This window comes from Heterodontus francisci, chromosome 35, assembly GCF_036365525.1.
Source record: "Heterodontus francisci isolate sHetFra1 chromosome 35, sHetFra1.hap1, whole genome shotgun sequence".
NCBI classification, from domain to species: Eukaryota; Metazoa; Chordata; class Chondrichthyes; order Heterodontiformes; family Heterodontidae; genus Heterodontus; species Heterodontus francisci.
In genome coordinates, this window is record NC_090405.1 from 32,712,445 (window position 1) to 32,728,435 (window position 15,991).

The following is a 15,991-nucleotide window of genomic DNA, read 5'->3' on the forward strand; positions in this document are numbered from 1 at the left end:
GTGGCTACAACAATTAGTATGGCAACCAAGGCTCAAATATCAGCTAAGCTTTATGGCAAGTGTGGCCTGGCTCACCCAATTCACCAATGTCCGGCGTCCCAGGACCAGTGCAAAGCTTGTGGCATGCGAGGACATTGGGTAAGGCAGTGCAGAAGACCGAGCTCAGATACTGCACACAGGAACGGTGGCAGATCACATGCAGAGAGAATGCTCGCAAGACAGGGTGGCAAATGCAACAAAAGGTAATGCCGACACACAACAAAAGCCCAAGCAGGTACATCGGGTCAGCAGAGAGACAGATTGTCAGGAGGACACGAATGAAGAATTCACTCGTACGAACAGGGAGCAAGCAATTCACATAATTAACTTGGATCATCATGCCAATTCTATTATGCAATCTGAGGCATTCGCCATGATCAGGATTGTATGTCCACAGAAGAGTGGCCAGCATAAGTTCAGAGTAAAAATCAACACCAGAGCAAGTGCAAATATTCTACCCCATACATATACTGAAGGTCTTAAAGAAATGGGAATCTACGGTATGACCCACCACGGCTAGGCTGACTGCCTACAATGGTTCTCCAATCAAGTGCATTGGAACGATAACCTTGCAGGGCAGCTCTGGGAGTTCCAAATGTTTTATATTGTAGACACAACTGGACCAGCCGTCGGAGGACTTCCAGTATGCCGAGGTTTTTGAATTGTCACAATACAGGAAGTCAGTAACACACTGAAGATGGTAGAAAATATCCAGTTGAGTGTATTGGGTTGGTCAATGTAAAGGACGACACAAAGGCTGGGAGTCATGACATGATGCAACGATATGACAGAAAGTGTCTCATTGGGCTTCAGTTTGTTGCAGCAAGTACCCGGAGGACAGAGGGATTGTCGGTGATTGGTGATGTCACCAATCACCATCTTTCTAAGCTTTCGATACAAGGGAAGATGAAGGCATCATATGACAGGCAAGCAGGACCAGAATTAGCTTGACTGAGAGTAGGGCAGAAGGTCAGAGTCCTCAACTGTACATCGGGAACTTGGTATCCTGCAGAGGTTGCTGGGATATGCGACTAGCCCAGATCGTAAGAGGTCCAGACACCCAATGGTGTGATTCTTAGACAGACCCAAAGTCAACTCAGACAGCTGTACAACATGTGACACCCTGTGGCATCGCGGATACATTCAAAGATAAAGTCTAAAGATGAACGTACAGAGGCTACGAGCACAGAGGATGAACATGCTAACCAGAGTTCCGAGTCACCAGAGTCTCAGAGGAGTCATCTAGACAAGCTCAGCTCTGGGAAGAGGTTTACAATAACAAGATCGAGACAAATAAGCAAACCTCCTCTACGTTTTAGAGAGTGTTAAATTTACTTACTTGTAAATAACATTTGTTTTAATCACTTATAGTTAGTCTGAACTGCAACATCATTGTATATAGTACATATATTTTTATCTTTAGAGAAAAGAGGGATATTGTAGGACGAACTTAAGAGTGGATCACCATAAGTGCTGTAAGTGAAGATCACTGGAAAAAGTGATGTCGCGATACACGTGACCAGGGAGTTGTGGGTGTGGCCCAACAGAGTGAGATGTGTGTAGATGTGGCTCGTGCAGTAACTGTCTATATATATATATATATATATATATATATATGTTCTAGTTAAAGTATAATACATTTTTTGTATATTACTTGTAGTCCTGTGAGTTCACATATCAAAAGAGCAAGTAATATTACAGAGGTGACCACCTGCCCCCTCCCCATCTAACAGTTCCGAAAGGTTGTAGGGAATTGATCGTGTAGAGAAGTCAAGAGAGAGAGAAAAGCTTTATCATGCTGGTGGGTGAGTCTAGGACAAGTGGACCTAACCTTAAGGTACTCCTTAAACAGGCCATTCAGGAGGCAAGTTAGGAAACAATACTTCACACAAAGGGTGGTAGAAGTGTGGGCCTTTCTCCCACAAAAAGCAGTAGATGATAGCTCAATTAATCATTTAAAATCTGACCCTGATAGAGTTTTGCCAGCCAAGGGTATTAAGGGATATGGAGCCAAGATGTGTGGATGGAGTTAAGATACAGATCAGCCATGATCTCACTGAGTGGTGGAACAGGCACGAGGGGCTGAATGGCCTCCTCCTGTTCTGATGTAAGTGACGGGAGGTTGAATACAATTAGTAGAACTGTGTGGCAGAGACAGGATCAGGCGCTGCCCACACCCCCGATGGCTCATGGACCCCACGGGCCTGGCATTGAGCAACACTGACCAGGAGAGGCCTACACTGAAAGAGGGGAAAAGATTGGTTCCTGATTGCTGGTCCAGGGAGCTCTGTAGAATTACACCCATGCAGGGAACAGCTGAAGGAAGGCAGGTTCCCCCCTCCCACCGCCATGGTCAAAGAGCCCACGAACACTCCCTGTCCATGGAGAGAACAGGCACTCACTTGGGATGCAGGGGGAGCCTCTGGTCCCTGGGGACCTGTGTGGTTCCCTCTCTTCAAGAGCTGTGGAGAGATAAGAAAATGTAGAAACAAACAGGGTCTCCATTCTTGACTCAATTTACAATCAATCTCCATGAGACAAAACGAAAGAGTTTCAGCAAGTGGGTAATGGCAGGGGTGGGAGTGAGGAAGGGGGCTGGGGAGGCAGGGGAGGGTCAGGTATTGGGGGAGTTGCTGCTCTGCTTAGTCATGAATAGAGATGGGCAACGAATGCTGCCCTTGCCAGCACACCCACATGCTGAGACGTTGAGGTGCTTTGGGAGGATGGGGAGGGGGGGGGGTCTCACTATGAGCAACAGCACGGGAGGTGCGCTAGTAGCTCATTAAATAACCAAGAACTTGGCGTTTCTGTCTTGCAGGCCTGGCGGTGGGACTGGGGATGGGATGTGCCGTGCTGCTCACTCTCGCTGTCGCACTCACTGTGTTTTTTACACAGAGGAAGAAACGGTTTGGACTTTATTTTTCTCCTCATGCGGGATTAAGATTAAAGATTTTATTTGATTGTACGAAAGTTACAGGAAGCAGGGACACGTTTCTGAAACCTGGTTGGATGACACTAACATCTAGGGGGCAGCTAACATGCTCGTAGGCACTCTGTGGGAATGTTCCCCCTCACAATGTGTCAAGGAGGGACAAGGGGCAATTTGTGCCCCTGTTTACAGCATCTAACACTTGTTTTTAAAGTAATTAATGAAGGATCTGACAATCACTTCGAACTTATTAGAGAATCATGGCCTAGAATTGATCCGCATTTTTCAGGACCAACTTGGCCTACTAAGACCCTAATATGGTGGACAGAAATGGGCAGACATTTCCAGCAGGAAGTTCACCGCCCATCATATTAGGTAAGGACAAACAAGAAGCATCCTTTACCCACACTGGAAATGTGGGTCTATGCAAGTAAGAGCCTAATTCCTGTTTGAGGTCCTCGTGTAAAATTGATTTGTGTTGAGGCCGTCAGCACCAACCGTGGCTGCACTCGGAGAAACCAGCCCTAGGGATCGCCTGCAACGTTGAAGGCAAGTAACATATCTGAGTGTGGAGTCAGCACGAAGGGGACTACTTCTCCAAATCTCACATCAAAGGAGCAGATCGCCGCCTCTCCCGATCCCAACCCAGGAACTGACCCCCGACCCAGGCACTGACCCCTGACCCAGGCCTGATTCTTTGACCCCTAATCCCAGGCCTCAATTCCCAACCCATGCACCAATCCCTGACCCAGGCCTCCATCCCGATCCATGCCACAGGCTCTGATTGAGAACAACACTTACCTGAGTGATACCAACTTTAGATACTGCTTCACTGCCAGGCTCTTAGTGCACCAACACTCCAATGAGGCTCAATATCCAAAAAGCCTCGGGCCCTCCCTGTGGTCCTTCAAATGGCTGTGGTCCAATTTCTTGGACATGAAAGCTAATCGTTTTCCAAGTGTTAGTGATCGATCTCGATCGTCTTAGGGAATTAAAGCTTGAAGATACCATTGTGCTGTCTCAGATTTTGATTGATAAAATAGTGGGAAGTGATGTTCCACAAGGAATAGAACTGGGAGAACTGTTCCTCACAACTTATGTCAACAATCTGGGCTCGGGAATCAGAAGTACAATTTCTAAAAGGGAGGCCGGCATTAAAAGGGGGAGTGTAGTTAATAAAGAGGAGGGCTGTGACAAAATGCAGGGAAAAATTAATAAGCTTGCAAAATGGGTGTTTAATTGGCAAATGAATTTCGATAATAGATAATCGTGAAGTGGTACATTTTGGTAGGAAGAATAAGGAGCCACATACTGCTTGGGGATAATAGGTGTCTAAATGGGTTAGAGGAGCAGAGAGATCTGTGGATACATAAATCACTAAATCAGCAATTCAGGTTAATAAGGCCATAAAAACAGCAAACAGAGCTGATTTCTAGAGAGATAGAATTGGAAAGCAGAGAGGTTAAATTTCTATCAAACCTTGGATTGGACCACATTTGGAGCACAGTGAACAGTTCTCCATATTATTAAAAGGATATAGAAGCACTGGAGAGGGGTGCAGAGAAGATTTACAAGGATGATACCAGAACTGGTGGCCATAAATATAAGACAGTCACTAATAAATCCAATAGGGAATTCAGGAGAAACTTCTTCACCCAGAGAGTGGTGAGAATGTGGAACTCGCTACCCATTGAGGAGTTGAGCAGAACAGTGGAGATGCATTTAAGGGGAAGCTAGATAACCACATGAGGGAGAAAGGAATAGAAGATTATGCTGATAGGGTGAGATGAAGTAGGGTGGGACGAGGGCTGATGTGAAACATAAATGCTGGCACGGACCAGTTGGGCCGAATGGCCTGTCTCTGTGTGATGTACAAAAATACAATCAAGCATATTTTAAGGATTCACGTTGGCGATGCAGTTTTGTCCTGGGTGGAGAGGGGGGGTTTGTGTCCGGCGCTGAGCCCTGGGATTCCTGTGTTGTTTCGTGTCTCAGGCCCACAGGCTCCCACTAACCAGGGAGCTCTACCACTGCCCCCCTGAGGGAAGCTGCACAATGCAAACGTGAGCTTGTAGAACGCCCTCGCATTTTAATCCCCTGGAATTGCTTTCACTGAGTTTCATTTCTCTCTCTGTTTTATTCAGGGCCAAGAAACCAGGAACAAAGTCTCATATGGAACCACTGACTAAAGGGATCGAAATGAGATGAAATGGAAGAAATATATCAATAAACTATCTCTGAGCTCACTAATAAAGATTGTTACTTGGAACACTTTGATATAATTACGTGGATGGTTGTCGCTTTTTTTGAACGTTTCACTCCATTCATACACTTTGTGTGTATAATTGTTACAATTATAAATGGAGGTTCTCGTATGTAGTCTCTTTCCCTTCACTGAGTACCTGTAGATTGTACAGATAGTACTCAGTCTGTCCTCAGGCTTTTTTCAGTTGTGTTATTAGAGAATAATCCTGTGTTACTCTTAACTCCTGGCCACAGGGAGCAGATGTCTGCAGCCCTCAGTGTCCTCCTTACTGCCCTTGTCTATCATTTGGGGCTCAGTGGGTGCCACTGTCACCTCCCGCTGAGGGAAGGGGTCCTGGGTTCAAGTCCCACTCCAGAGACTTGACACCTACTCTAGGCAGAGACTCCAGTGCTGGAGTGCTGCACTGTCAGAGGCGCTGGCTTTCAGATGAGATGTCAAACTGAGGCCCCGCCTGCCCTCAGGTGGATGCAAGGGATGCTGTGGCATAACGGGGGAGCTCTCCACGGTGTCCTGGACAATATTTATCCCTCAGTCAACACCTAAAAAAAAAGGTGATCTGGTCATTTATCTTATTGTGTCACCAACATTACAACAGTGATTACATTTCAGAGGCATTTCATTGGTGGTAAAGACTCCATTGGTGGAGGCTGCGAACGGTGCTATAGAAATGCAAGTCTTTCCTTCATTTCCCCTCCCCCCCCTCCCCACCCCCCACCCCGCCGACTCAGTTGCGTGATAACTACAAGGGGGAGCAGCAGCCCTTTGATAGCTGTTAGTAGCTTTGATAATCTGCCCCCTGACTGTGTGACATGGCCGCTGCGGGAACCGCCAATGTTTAATAAGCTGGCATCATGCCACAGCACCAGCTCAGCGGGTGGATCACTGGGACAAGCAGTGCCCAGTGAGCACTGGTTCCAATGTCACTCACCACCTTCAGCTCAGGCTCTCCCATCTATCTGCTGTAACTAATGGTAATCACACAGTCATTGACATTCCCGAGAGTCTGAAATGACTGAACATCAACAAAAACGTTCATTTATTTATCGCCTTTAACACATAGTAAAACGTCCCAAGGCACTTTACAGGAGCGTAATCATCCAATGTTTGGCACCAGGTCATATGAGTTAATAGGACAGATGACCAAACACTTGATTAAGGATGTAGGTTTTAACAAATGTCCTAAAGGAGGAAAGCGAGATAGAGGGAGAGAGGTTTAGGGAGGGAATTCCAGAGCTTTGGACTCAGGCAGCTTAAGGCATGGCCGCCAATGGTGGAATGCTTAAAATCAGGGATGCTCAAGAGGCCAGAATTGGAGCAGCACGGAGATGTGAAAATGAGGATGAGGACCCTCCTCCTATTCCCTCGACCCTCGACCCTATTCCTACTAAATCCTGGTCCCCATGTTAGCCGATGTTAATGGTTCTTCAGGTGCTGTCCCTCTCTCCTTTAAATCTGCTGTCATCACCTCCCCTCAAAAAAAAACTCTTGACCCCACCGTCCTTGTAAACTACTGCCCCATCTCCAACCTCCCTTTCCTCTCCAAAGTCCTAGAACGTGTTGTCACCTTCCAAATGTCCATCTTTCCCGCAACTCCATGTTTGAATCCCTGCGATCAGGTTTCCTTCCCTGCCACAGTATCAAAATGGGCTTTATCAGATTCACAAATGACATCCTATGCGACTGTGACAAAGGTAAACTTTCCCTCCTCGTCCTTTTCGACCTGTCAGCAGCCTTTGACACGGTTGACCACACCATCCACCTCCAACACCTCTCCACTGTCGTCCAGCTGGGTGGGACTGCTCTCACCTGGTTCCATTCTTATCTATCTCATCGGAGCCAGAGAATCACTTGCAATGGCTTCTCTTCCTACTCCTGCACTAATATCGCTGGTGTCCCCCAAGGATCTATCCTTGGCCCCTCTCCCATTTCTCATCTACATGCTGCACCTCAGCAACATCATCAGAAAGCACGGTGTTAATTTTCATATGTACGCTGACGATAGTCAGCTCTATCTCACCACCACCTCTCTCAAATCCTCCACAGTTGCTAAATCCAATTAAATATTGGGAAGACTGAAGTCATTATTTTCGGTTCCTGCTCCAAACTCCACTCTCTAGCTGTCGACGCCATCCCTCTCCCTGGCAACAGTCTGAGATTGTCAGCCTGTTCCCAACTTTGGTGTCACATTTGACTGCGAGATGAGCTTCCGACCTCATATTCGTGCCATCACTAAGACCACCTATTTCCACCTCCGTAACATTGCCCGACTTCACCCCTGCCTTAGCTCATCTGCTGCTGAAACCCTTATTTAATCCTTTGTTACCTCTAGACTTGACTATTCCACCACACTCCTGGCTGGTCTCCCAGATTCTACTCTCTGTAAACTTGAGGTCATCCAAAACTCTGCTGCCCGTGTCTTAACTCAGCCCAAGTCTGGTGCCCTTATCATCCCTGTGCTCTCTGACCTACATTGTCTCCCGGTCAAGCAATATCGATTTTAAAATTCTCATCCTTGTTTTCAAATCCCTCTATGGTCTCACCCCTCCCTATCTCTGTATTCTCCAGCCCCACACCCTTCCAAGATATCTGTACTCCTCTTATGCATCCCTGATTTTAATCGCTCCACCAATGGTTGGCCATTCCTTCAGTTGCCTCGGTCCCAAGCTCTGGAATTCCCTCCTTACATCTCTCCGCCTCACTTTCCTCCTTTTAGAGACGTCCTTAAAACATACCTATTTGACCAAGCTTTTGGTCACTTGACCAAATATCTCCTAATGTGGCTCAGTGTCATATTTTGTTTTATAATTTTCCTGTGAATCGCCTTGGGATGCTTTATTATGGTATAAGTTGCTGAATTTTAAATTTGAGGCATTGCTCGACGGAGAGCCAATGTAGATCAGCAACATACCGAGAAATTACACAGCACCAAATAACGTGCCGCAGATAAGGCTGGGATCAGATACTGCCATGATGCCCCATGTGGCCGAATAGCCTCTTCCTGCCGCGATTCACATAATCTCGTGGAACTGAGCCTCCCTCTCCATCAAGACAACACCTTCAGAACAGAGGGGAACTGATACAAACAAAAGGGATTCCTTCATTCTGCGCTTTATATCCATTTCCTTTCACTATTTCACACACTCTTCTGTTCACTGGGAGTCTCACAGCCCAAGGTAGAGAGTGTCACCCAGTGGCTGAACAGTGAACTGTGACACATGTACTCTAGGAATGATCCTGGGACGCAGCTCGGGGTCAAGTTCAAAGACCCCAGAGGGAGAGGTCAGTCTTCGGCCGTGAAACAGCCAATAGCCAACAGACAGTCCATTTTATGCCACTTTTCATTTCACTGGAACAGAAAACCTGGTGGTGTGTAAATCAGGCAGCCCATTTATGCTGCAGCCCAAGACCGATTACATTCCCCTGCACCGCTCCCCCCACCCCACATCTCAAGGAGTCTCAATAAAAGAAAGACTTGCATTTCCTATAGCGCCTTTCAAAACCTCAGGCCATCCCGGGTCGTTTTACAGCCAATGGAGTACGCTTGAAATGTAGAAACTTGTTGTAATGTAGGAACCCTGGCAGCTAATCTGCGCACAGCAAACTCCCACAGGCAGCAATGGGATAATGACCAGATAATCTGTTTAGTGACGTTGGTTGGGGGTTAAGGATTAAGGGGGAGAACTCCCCTGCTCTGCCCTGGGGCAGGATTTTCCCAGGGCCAAGGGGGAGGGCTGGGAGGTGGAGGGAGGGTGGGGGGGTGGGGGGTGGGAGCCAGGAAATAGGGTTGATTCGACAGGCTCCTGCCGCATGGGGAGGCCACCAGTGTCACGGAGGCGGACTCCCTGCTGTAGGTTTGGCGGAGGCGGTCAGCAGCCTGTGGGTTGCACAACTGGGCAGATGTTCACTCCTTAGACTTTGGCCCACTCGTTAGAGGATTTATACCAAAGGTGAAAATCCCACTCTACCAAAACACTCAGCACCTTTTGCAGATTATAGAACAGAATCACAGACTGTACAGCACAGGAGGAGGCCATTCAGCCCATCATTTTGATTTCCCCTTTCCATTTAAGTTGTTTATTTTTCAAATATTTCTCCACTTCCTCTTTCAGAGCGATTAAGGATTCTGATTCCCCCCCACTGTTTCTGGTCAGGCATTCCAAGTCTGAACAACCTCCTGTGTAAAAGAAATTCTCCCAGCCCCTTGCTTTCCCATTTGGTGTTAACCTTAATGTTATGATGTCCAGTTGCCAATTCACTGATGAATTGAAACAGTTTTTCCACTGTTACCTCATCAAAGCCCCTCAGAATTTACATTGTGAGGTTTTGATGAATCATAGAATCGTAGACTGGTTACAGCACAGAAGATGGCCATTCAGCCCCTTGTGTCTGTGTCGGCTCTCTGCAAAAACAATTCATCTCGTCCCACTATCCCGCCTTTTCCCCTAAGCCCTGCAAATTTTTTGCTTCAGATAATTATCTAGTTCTCTTTTGAAAGCCTTGATTGAATCAACCTCCACCACACACTCAGGCAGTGTAATCCGGATCTTAACCACTCGCTGCGTAAACATTTTTTTCCTCATATCGCTTTTCCTTCTTTTGCCAATTGCCTTAAATCGGTGTCGTCTGGTTCTGGATCCTTCCGCCAACAGGAACAGTTTCTCCCCATCTACTCTGTCCAGACCCCTCATGATTTTGAACACCTCTATCAAATCTCCTCTTAATCTTCTCCAAGGAGAACAGACCCAGTTTCTCCAATCTATCCACATAACTGAAGTTCCTCATTCCTGAAACCATTCTCGTGAATCTTTTCTGCGCCCTCTCTAATGCCTTCACATCCTTCCTCAAGTGTGGTGCCCAGAACTGGACACAATACTCCAGCTGAGACCGAAACAGGGTTTTATCAAGGTTAATCATAACTTCCTCGCTTTTGTACTCTATTCCCCTATTTATAAAGCCCAGGATGCTTTATTAACCATTTTCTCAATCTACCGTGCCACCTTCAACAATTTTTACACATATAGACCCAGGTTCCTCCTCTCCTGCACCCCCTTTAGAATTGTACCCTTTATTTCATCTTGCCTCTCCTCATTCTTCCAAGCAAAATTAATCACTTCGCACTTCTCTGCATTAAATTTCATCTGCCGCTTGTCTGCCCATTCCACCAGTCTATGTTTTCTTGAAGTCTATCACTATCCTCCTCACAGTACACAACACTTCCAAGTTTTGTGTCATCCACAGATTCTGAGATTGTGCCCTGCACACCCAAGTCTATGTCATTAATATATACCAAGAAAAGCAGGGGTCCTAGCACTGACCCCTGAGGAACCTCACTATATATCTTCCTCCAGTCCGAGAAATAACCGTTCACCGCTACTCTCAGTTTCCTGTCACTCAGACAACTTCATATCCATGCTGCTACTGTCTCTTTTATTCCATGGGCTTTGACTTTGCTGACAAGCCTATTATGTGGTACTTAATCAAATGCCTTTTTGAAGTCCAAGTACACCACATCAACCCTCTCTATTACCTTATCAAAAAACTCAAGCCAGTTAGTTAAACATTGATTTGCCCTTAACAATTCCGTGCTGACTTTCCTTAATTAATCCACATTTCTCCAAGTGACTGTTAATTTTGTCTTGAATTATCGTTTCTAAAAGCTTTCCCACCACCAAGGTTAAACTGACTGGTCTGTAGTTGCTGGGCTTATCTTTACACCCATTTTTGAACAAGGGTGTAACATTTGCAATTCTCCAGTCCTCTGACACCACCCCTGTATCTAAGGAGGATTGGAAGATTAAAAGCCACTACCTTCGCAATTTCTTCCCTTACTTCCCCTGGCATCCTCGGATGCATCTCAGCCTGTCCCGGCGACTTATCAACTTTAAATACAGCTATCCTTTCTAATACCTCCTCTTTATCAATTCTTAACCCATTCAGTATTTCAACTACCTCCTCTTTCACCATGACTTGGGCAGCATCTTCTTCCTTAATAAAGATAGATGCAAAGTACTCATTTAATACCTCAGCCAAGCCCTCTGCCTCCATACGTAAATCCCTAATCAGCCCCACTCCTCCTTTTACCACCCTTTTACTATTTATATGCTTATAGAAGACTTTTGGATTCCCTTTTCTGTTAGCTGCCAGTCTCTTCTCATGCTGTCTCTTTGCTTCTCTTATTTGTTTTTTCACTTTCCCTCTGAACTTTCTATATTCAGCCTGGTTCTCAATTGTATTATCCACCTGATATCTACATGATGCACTTTTTTTCTGCTTTATCTTACTCTCTATCACTGTCATTATCCAGGGAGCTCTGGATTTGTTTGTCCTATCTTTCCTGTTTCGTGGGAATGAACCTCGACTACAGCTGAACTACCTCCTTTTTAAAGGCAGCCCATTGTTCTGTTACAGTTTTACTTGCCAATCTTTGATTCCAATTTTCCTGGGCCAGATCCATTCTCACTCCACTGAAGTTGGCCGTCCCCCAATTAATTATTTTTACTCTGGATTGCTCCTTGTCCTTTTCAATAGCCAACCTAAACATTATGATACCAGGATCACTGTCCCCTAAATGTTCCCGCACTGACACTTGATCCACTTGACTCACCTCATTCCCCTGAACCAGATTCAGCAATGCCTCCTTCCTCATTGAAATGGAAACATACTGATGTTGAAAATTCTCCTGAACATACTTCATAAACTCTTCCCCCTCTCTGCCCTTTACACTATTACTATCCCAGCTTATGTTAGGATAATTAAAATCCCCCATTATAACTATTCTATAGTTCTTGCACTTCTCTGTAATTTCCTTGAAAATTTGTTCATCTGTATCCTTCCCACTAGTTGCTGGCCTGTAGAATACACCCAGTAGTGTAATGGTAACTATGTTGTTTCTTAGCTCTAACCAAATAGATTCTGTCCCTGACCCCTCCAGGACATCCTCTTTCTGCAGCACTGTAATATTTTCCTTAATCAGTACTGCTGCCCCTCCTCCTTTCTTTCCTTCCCTATCTTTCCTGAACACCTTGAACCCAGAAATATTTTGTGTTGAGTACTGCCCTTATTTGAGCCAGGTCTCTGTTATCGCCAGGACATCATATTCCTGCATTGCTATCTGTGCCTGTGGCTCATTAACCTTATTTACCACACTCCGTGCATTCACATTCTTGCACAGTATACCTAATTTAGACCTCATTTCGTTCCCTCTTACACTCACCACACCTAATGTCTTCCAATTCCTACTCTAGTGCTATTTGTCTCTCCCAATTTGCTATGCAGCTTGTTTTTTCTCTCTAATGTTACCTCCTAGTTCCCACAGCCCAAATGTTAGTTTAAACCCTCCCCAATAGCACCAGCAAATCACCTCGCGAGGACATTGGTCCCAGCTCTGCAACCCGTCCAGCCTGTACAAGTCCTGTCTACCCCAGCCCTGGTCCCAGTGTCCCAGGAATCTAAAGCCCTCCCTCCTGCACAATCTCTCCAGCCAAGCATTCATCTGCTCTATCCTCCTATTTCTATACTCACTAGCGTGTGGTACTGGGAATAATATGGAGATTACTACCTTTGAGAATGTGCTTGATAGTTTCTTTCCTAGCTCCTGAGCTCTGCCTGCAGGACCTCATCCCTCCTCCTACCTATGTCATTAGTACTGATATGGACCACGACTGCTGGCTGCTCACCCGCCCCCCCCCCCCCCCCCCTCAGAGTGCTTTGCAGCCGTTCAGTGACATCCTTTGCCCTGGCACCATCCCAGATTCAAGTCTGCATCTGTCTGTTTCCCTGTCTATTGAATCCCCTGTCATTATTGATTTCCCAATCTTCCTCCTGCCTCTGCTCCTGTACAGCTGAGCCAGCTATGTTTTTGTACACTTGGCTGTAGTTGCACTCCCCAGTATCAGTCTCACCGGTATTCAGAACTGAATACTGATTGGAGAGTGAGATGCACTCATGGGACTCCTGCACTGCTTGCCTGATCCGCCTTGACTGCCTAGGGGTCATGTATTCCCTCTCTGCCTGCAAACCCTTAAACTGCAGGATGACCACATCCAGAAACGTGCTATCCACAAAACTCTCAACCTCGCAGAGGCACCGCAGTGAGACTAGCTGCTACTCCAGCTCCAAAACCCGAAACTCCCAAAGTAAATTGGGAAAAGGTATTTCCACAAATCTCCGGGTGTATATCCGGCAGACTGCTCACTAGGATGAGGCAGACACTGTATTGCTGTTTGCCTTTTCTGCGGGAGCTCTGCCATGTGCAGTCTGTCCCTCTGTTGTCATGGATATAGCCAGGCATTTGAGGGCTTAAATTGGAACTTGTGTGCTTTCAGCAAATGACTTGCCACATGACACATTCCTGAGGACGCAGGGGCTGGGAGCTGATTCCCAAAAGGGAGAGAGTACTGAGGATTCAGTCTTGTCATCTGGGAGAAACCATCATCAGCAGGGAGCTGAGCAAATTGAAAACAAAATGGTTGTTGGCACCAAAGCTACACTGTGAAAGAACTTTCATTTATATAGCACCTTTCGCATCCTCAGGACATCCCAAAGCCAATGAATTATGAAGGAGAGGCTTTGGAGGAGGATGGTGTCGTCAACCATGCAAAAGGCTGCAGACAGGTCAAGAAGGACGTGGGGTAGTTTACCACTGTCACAGTCACGTAGGATGTCATTTGTGACTTTAATTCCACCTGTTTCAGTATGTGGCAGGGCAGAAACTGATCAGAGAGATTCAAACCAGAGGTTGCAGGAAAAATGGACATGGATTTGGGAGGTGACAACACTTTCCAGAACTTTGGAGAGGAAAGAGAGATTTGGTGACAGTTTGCAGGGAAAAGAGGGTATTTTTTTTTCTGGAAGTGGGCGATGATGGCGATTTTGAAAGGGCACGGGACAGCATCTTAGGAGATGGAACAAATTCCAACAACAACAAACGTGGAGGTCAGGAAGGGAAGTTGGGTTGTCAGCAGTTTAGGTCCAGGGAGCAGGAGAAGAGTCTCATGTACAAGATGATCTTGATGAAGGGGATGAACGAGATAGAGAGAGAGTCACACACACAGATTTAGGGCTAGGGAAGGTGGGGGGAGCCTGGAGGTTTGGCTTGGTTCACATGGGAAAGCAACAGAAGTAGCTGAATGAACAGTCTCATTCTTAAAGAAGTCCATGAGCTATTTGCACTTGCTGAGGGTGGAGTGGGCAGGGAGGAGAGCTTTGAGGAGGAGGTTTGTGGCAAAGTCAAGAATCCGGAGTTTATCTTTGCTCTCCAGGATGATCATTGAGAAGTGAATGGTTTTTTTTTATAGCAGATTTGCTTTTAAAAAGGATTCTTTTTCTGTTATATGCGTTTTTGGGCATCACTGGCAAGGCCACATTTATTGCCCATTCCTAGTTGGTGTTGGGTACTGCTCCACAGGCACCACTGGCTCTGCAGTTCAAAGTGCCCATTCTTCAATGTCCATGTACAATGAGGGTCAGTGGCCTGTCCCACAGTGAGGAATACACTTGAGCCCAATCCTGCGGCCACTCAATGTCCACATAATCATCCTATCCTCCTGCTGGAAGCCTTTTGCATTGTACGATAGACATGCAATAAATGTTGTTACGACCAGGTGAGAAAGGTGTCTTGGGGTCCCTCTCAGCTTTCATCTGGTCTTACCGTACCAGTTTTATTTTTAAACACACTGTGTTTTTAGCTCCCAGTAGGTGAATCCAATTATAAGGCAAAGAAACCAGCACAAACAGGCTTTCTTAGGTTTAAAGAAGAAAAGTTGAAATTCATTAAACTTGAACTTAAACTCTAATTCGGTTGATGCCTACAGGTACACGACGTGCCCACGCTAGCATGCATATCTGATGCACACATGCAAATAGAGACAGAAAAGAGCAGAAGAAAAAATAAAGTGGATAAGTTTGAGGTAATATCTGAAGAGCTTTAGTTACAGTTCTTCGAGCTCACTGTAGAATCCTTGATTGTAGGTAGATCTTGCTTTTCATTGGGGCCCAGTATTCTCCTTAAACATTGTTCGCTGTCGGAGACTTTTCTCCCTTAGGGTTCATGTGGCTTCAGTGGATTCAAAGGCTTGTGACAAAGAGATGGGAGCAGACAGGAGAAATCTTCTCAGTCCAGGCGCAAACAGACATCTCTGAGTTCAAACTGGTTTGTACAATTCAGAAAACCCCAGGTTGCCAAGAAGGTTAGTCATGTGATTAACTGGTCTGACCACGTCTTGGATTGTATCACCTTAGCAGTCTCTGGAATGCTCCTCTTACACACAATACCTGGTGATCAAGGTCCATTGTGGGTTGAATGTGTCAGGAAATGGTCTTTTGTCCTTCCAATCACCGTCTGTTAACATGCAAATGTATTTTCCAGCCACGGCTGATCTGTTTAACAAGTCATTTCCTCACTTCAGTAACAGTTTGAAATCAATGTTCATGACAAAATTAATGTGCCTCATTCTTCGCAGGTGGGGGCCTATATTGAATATAATCCCTGTACACCAGTGTGATATTTTTCTCCCGTATCTCACATCTGCCATGCTGTGACCTCTGTAAAACTGACAATTACTGTCAAATATGGGACATTATTGGACTGTTTCCTTGTTTTCAAATCCCTCCATGACCTGGCTCCTCCCTCTCTCTGTAATCTCCTCCCCCCACAATCCTCCAAGAACTCTGCCCTCCTCTAATTCTAGCCTCTTGAGCAGTCCTGATTTTAATCACTACACCATTGACAACCGTATCTTCAGCTGCCAAGACCATGA

At 45.9% G+C, this 15,991-nt stretch overlaps 1 protein-coding gene across 1 annotated transcript in view; it reads left to right on the forward strand.

The window, feature by feature from the left end:
* Positions 1 to 5,250, forward strand: part of si:dkeyp-73b11.8 (BPTI/Kunitz domain-containing protein) — a 33,811-nt gene extending 28,561 nt beyond the window's left edge. Inside the window, exons 5-6 of the mRNA XM_068015121.1 lie at positions 2,858 to 2,945; positions 5,113 to 5,250. Of these exons, the coding sequence (XP_067871222.1) occupies positions 2,858 to 2,945; positions 5,113 to 5,176 (152 nt within the window). The 3' untranslated portion in view covers positions 5,177 to 5,250. The remainder of the gene's footprint in view (positions 1 to 2,857; positions 2,946 to 5,112) is intronic.
* The last annotated feature ends 10,741 nt before the right edge of the window (positions 5,251 to 15,991 follow it).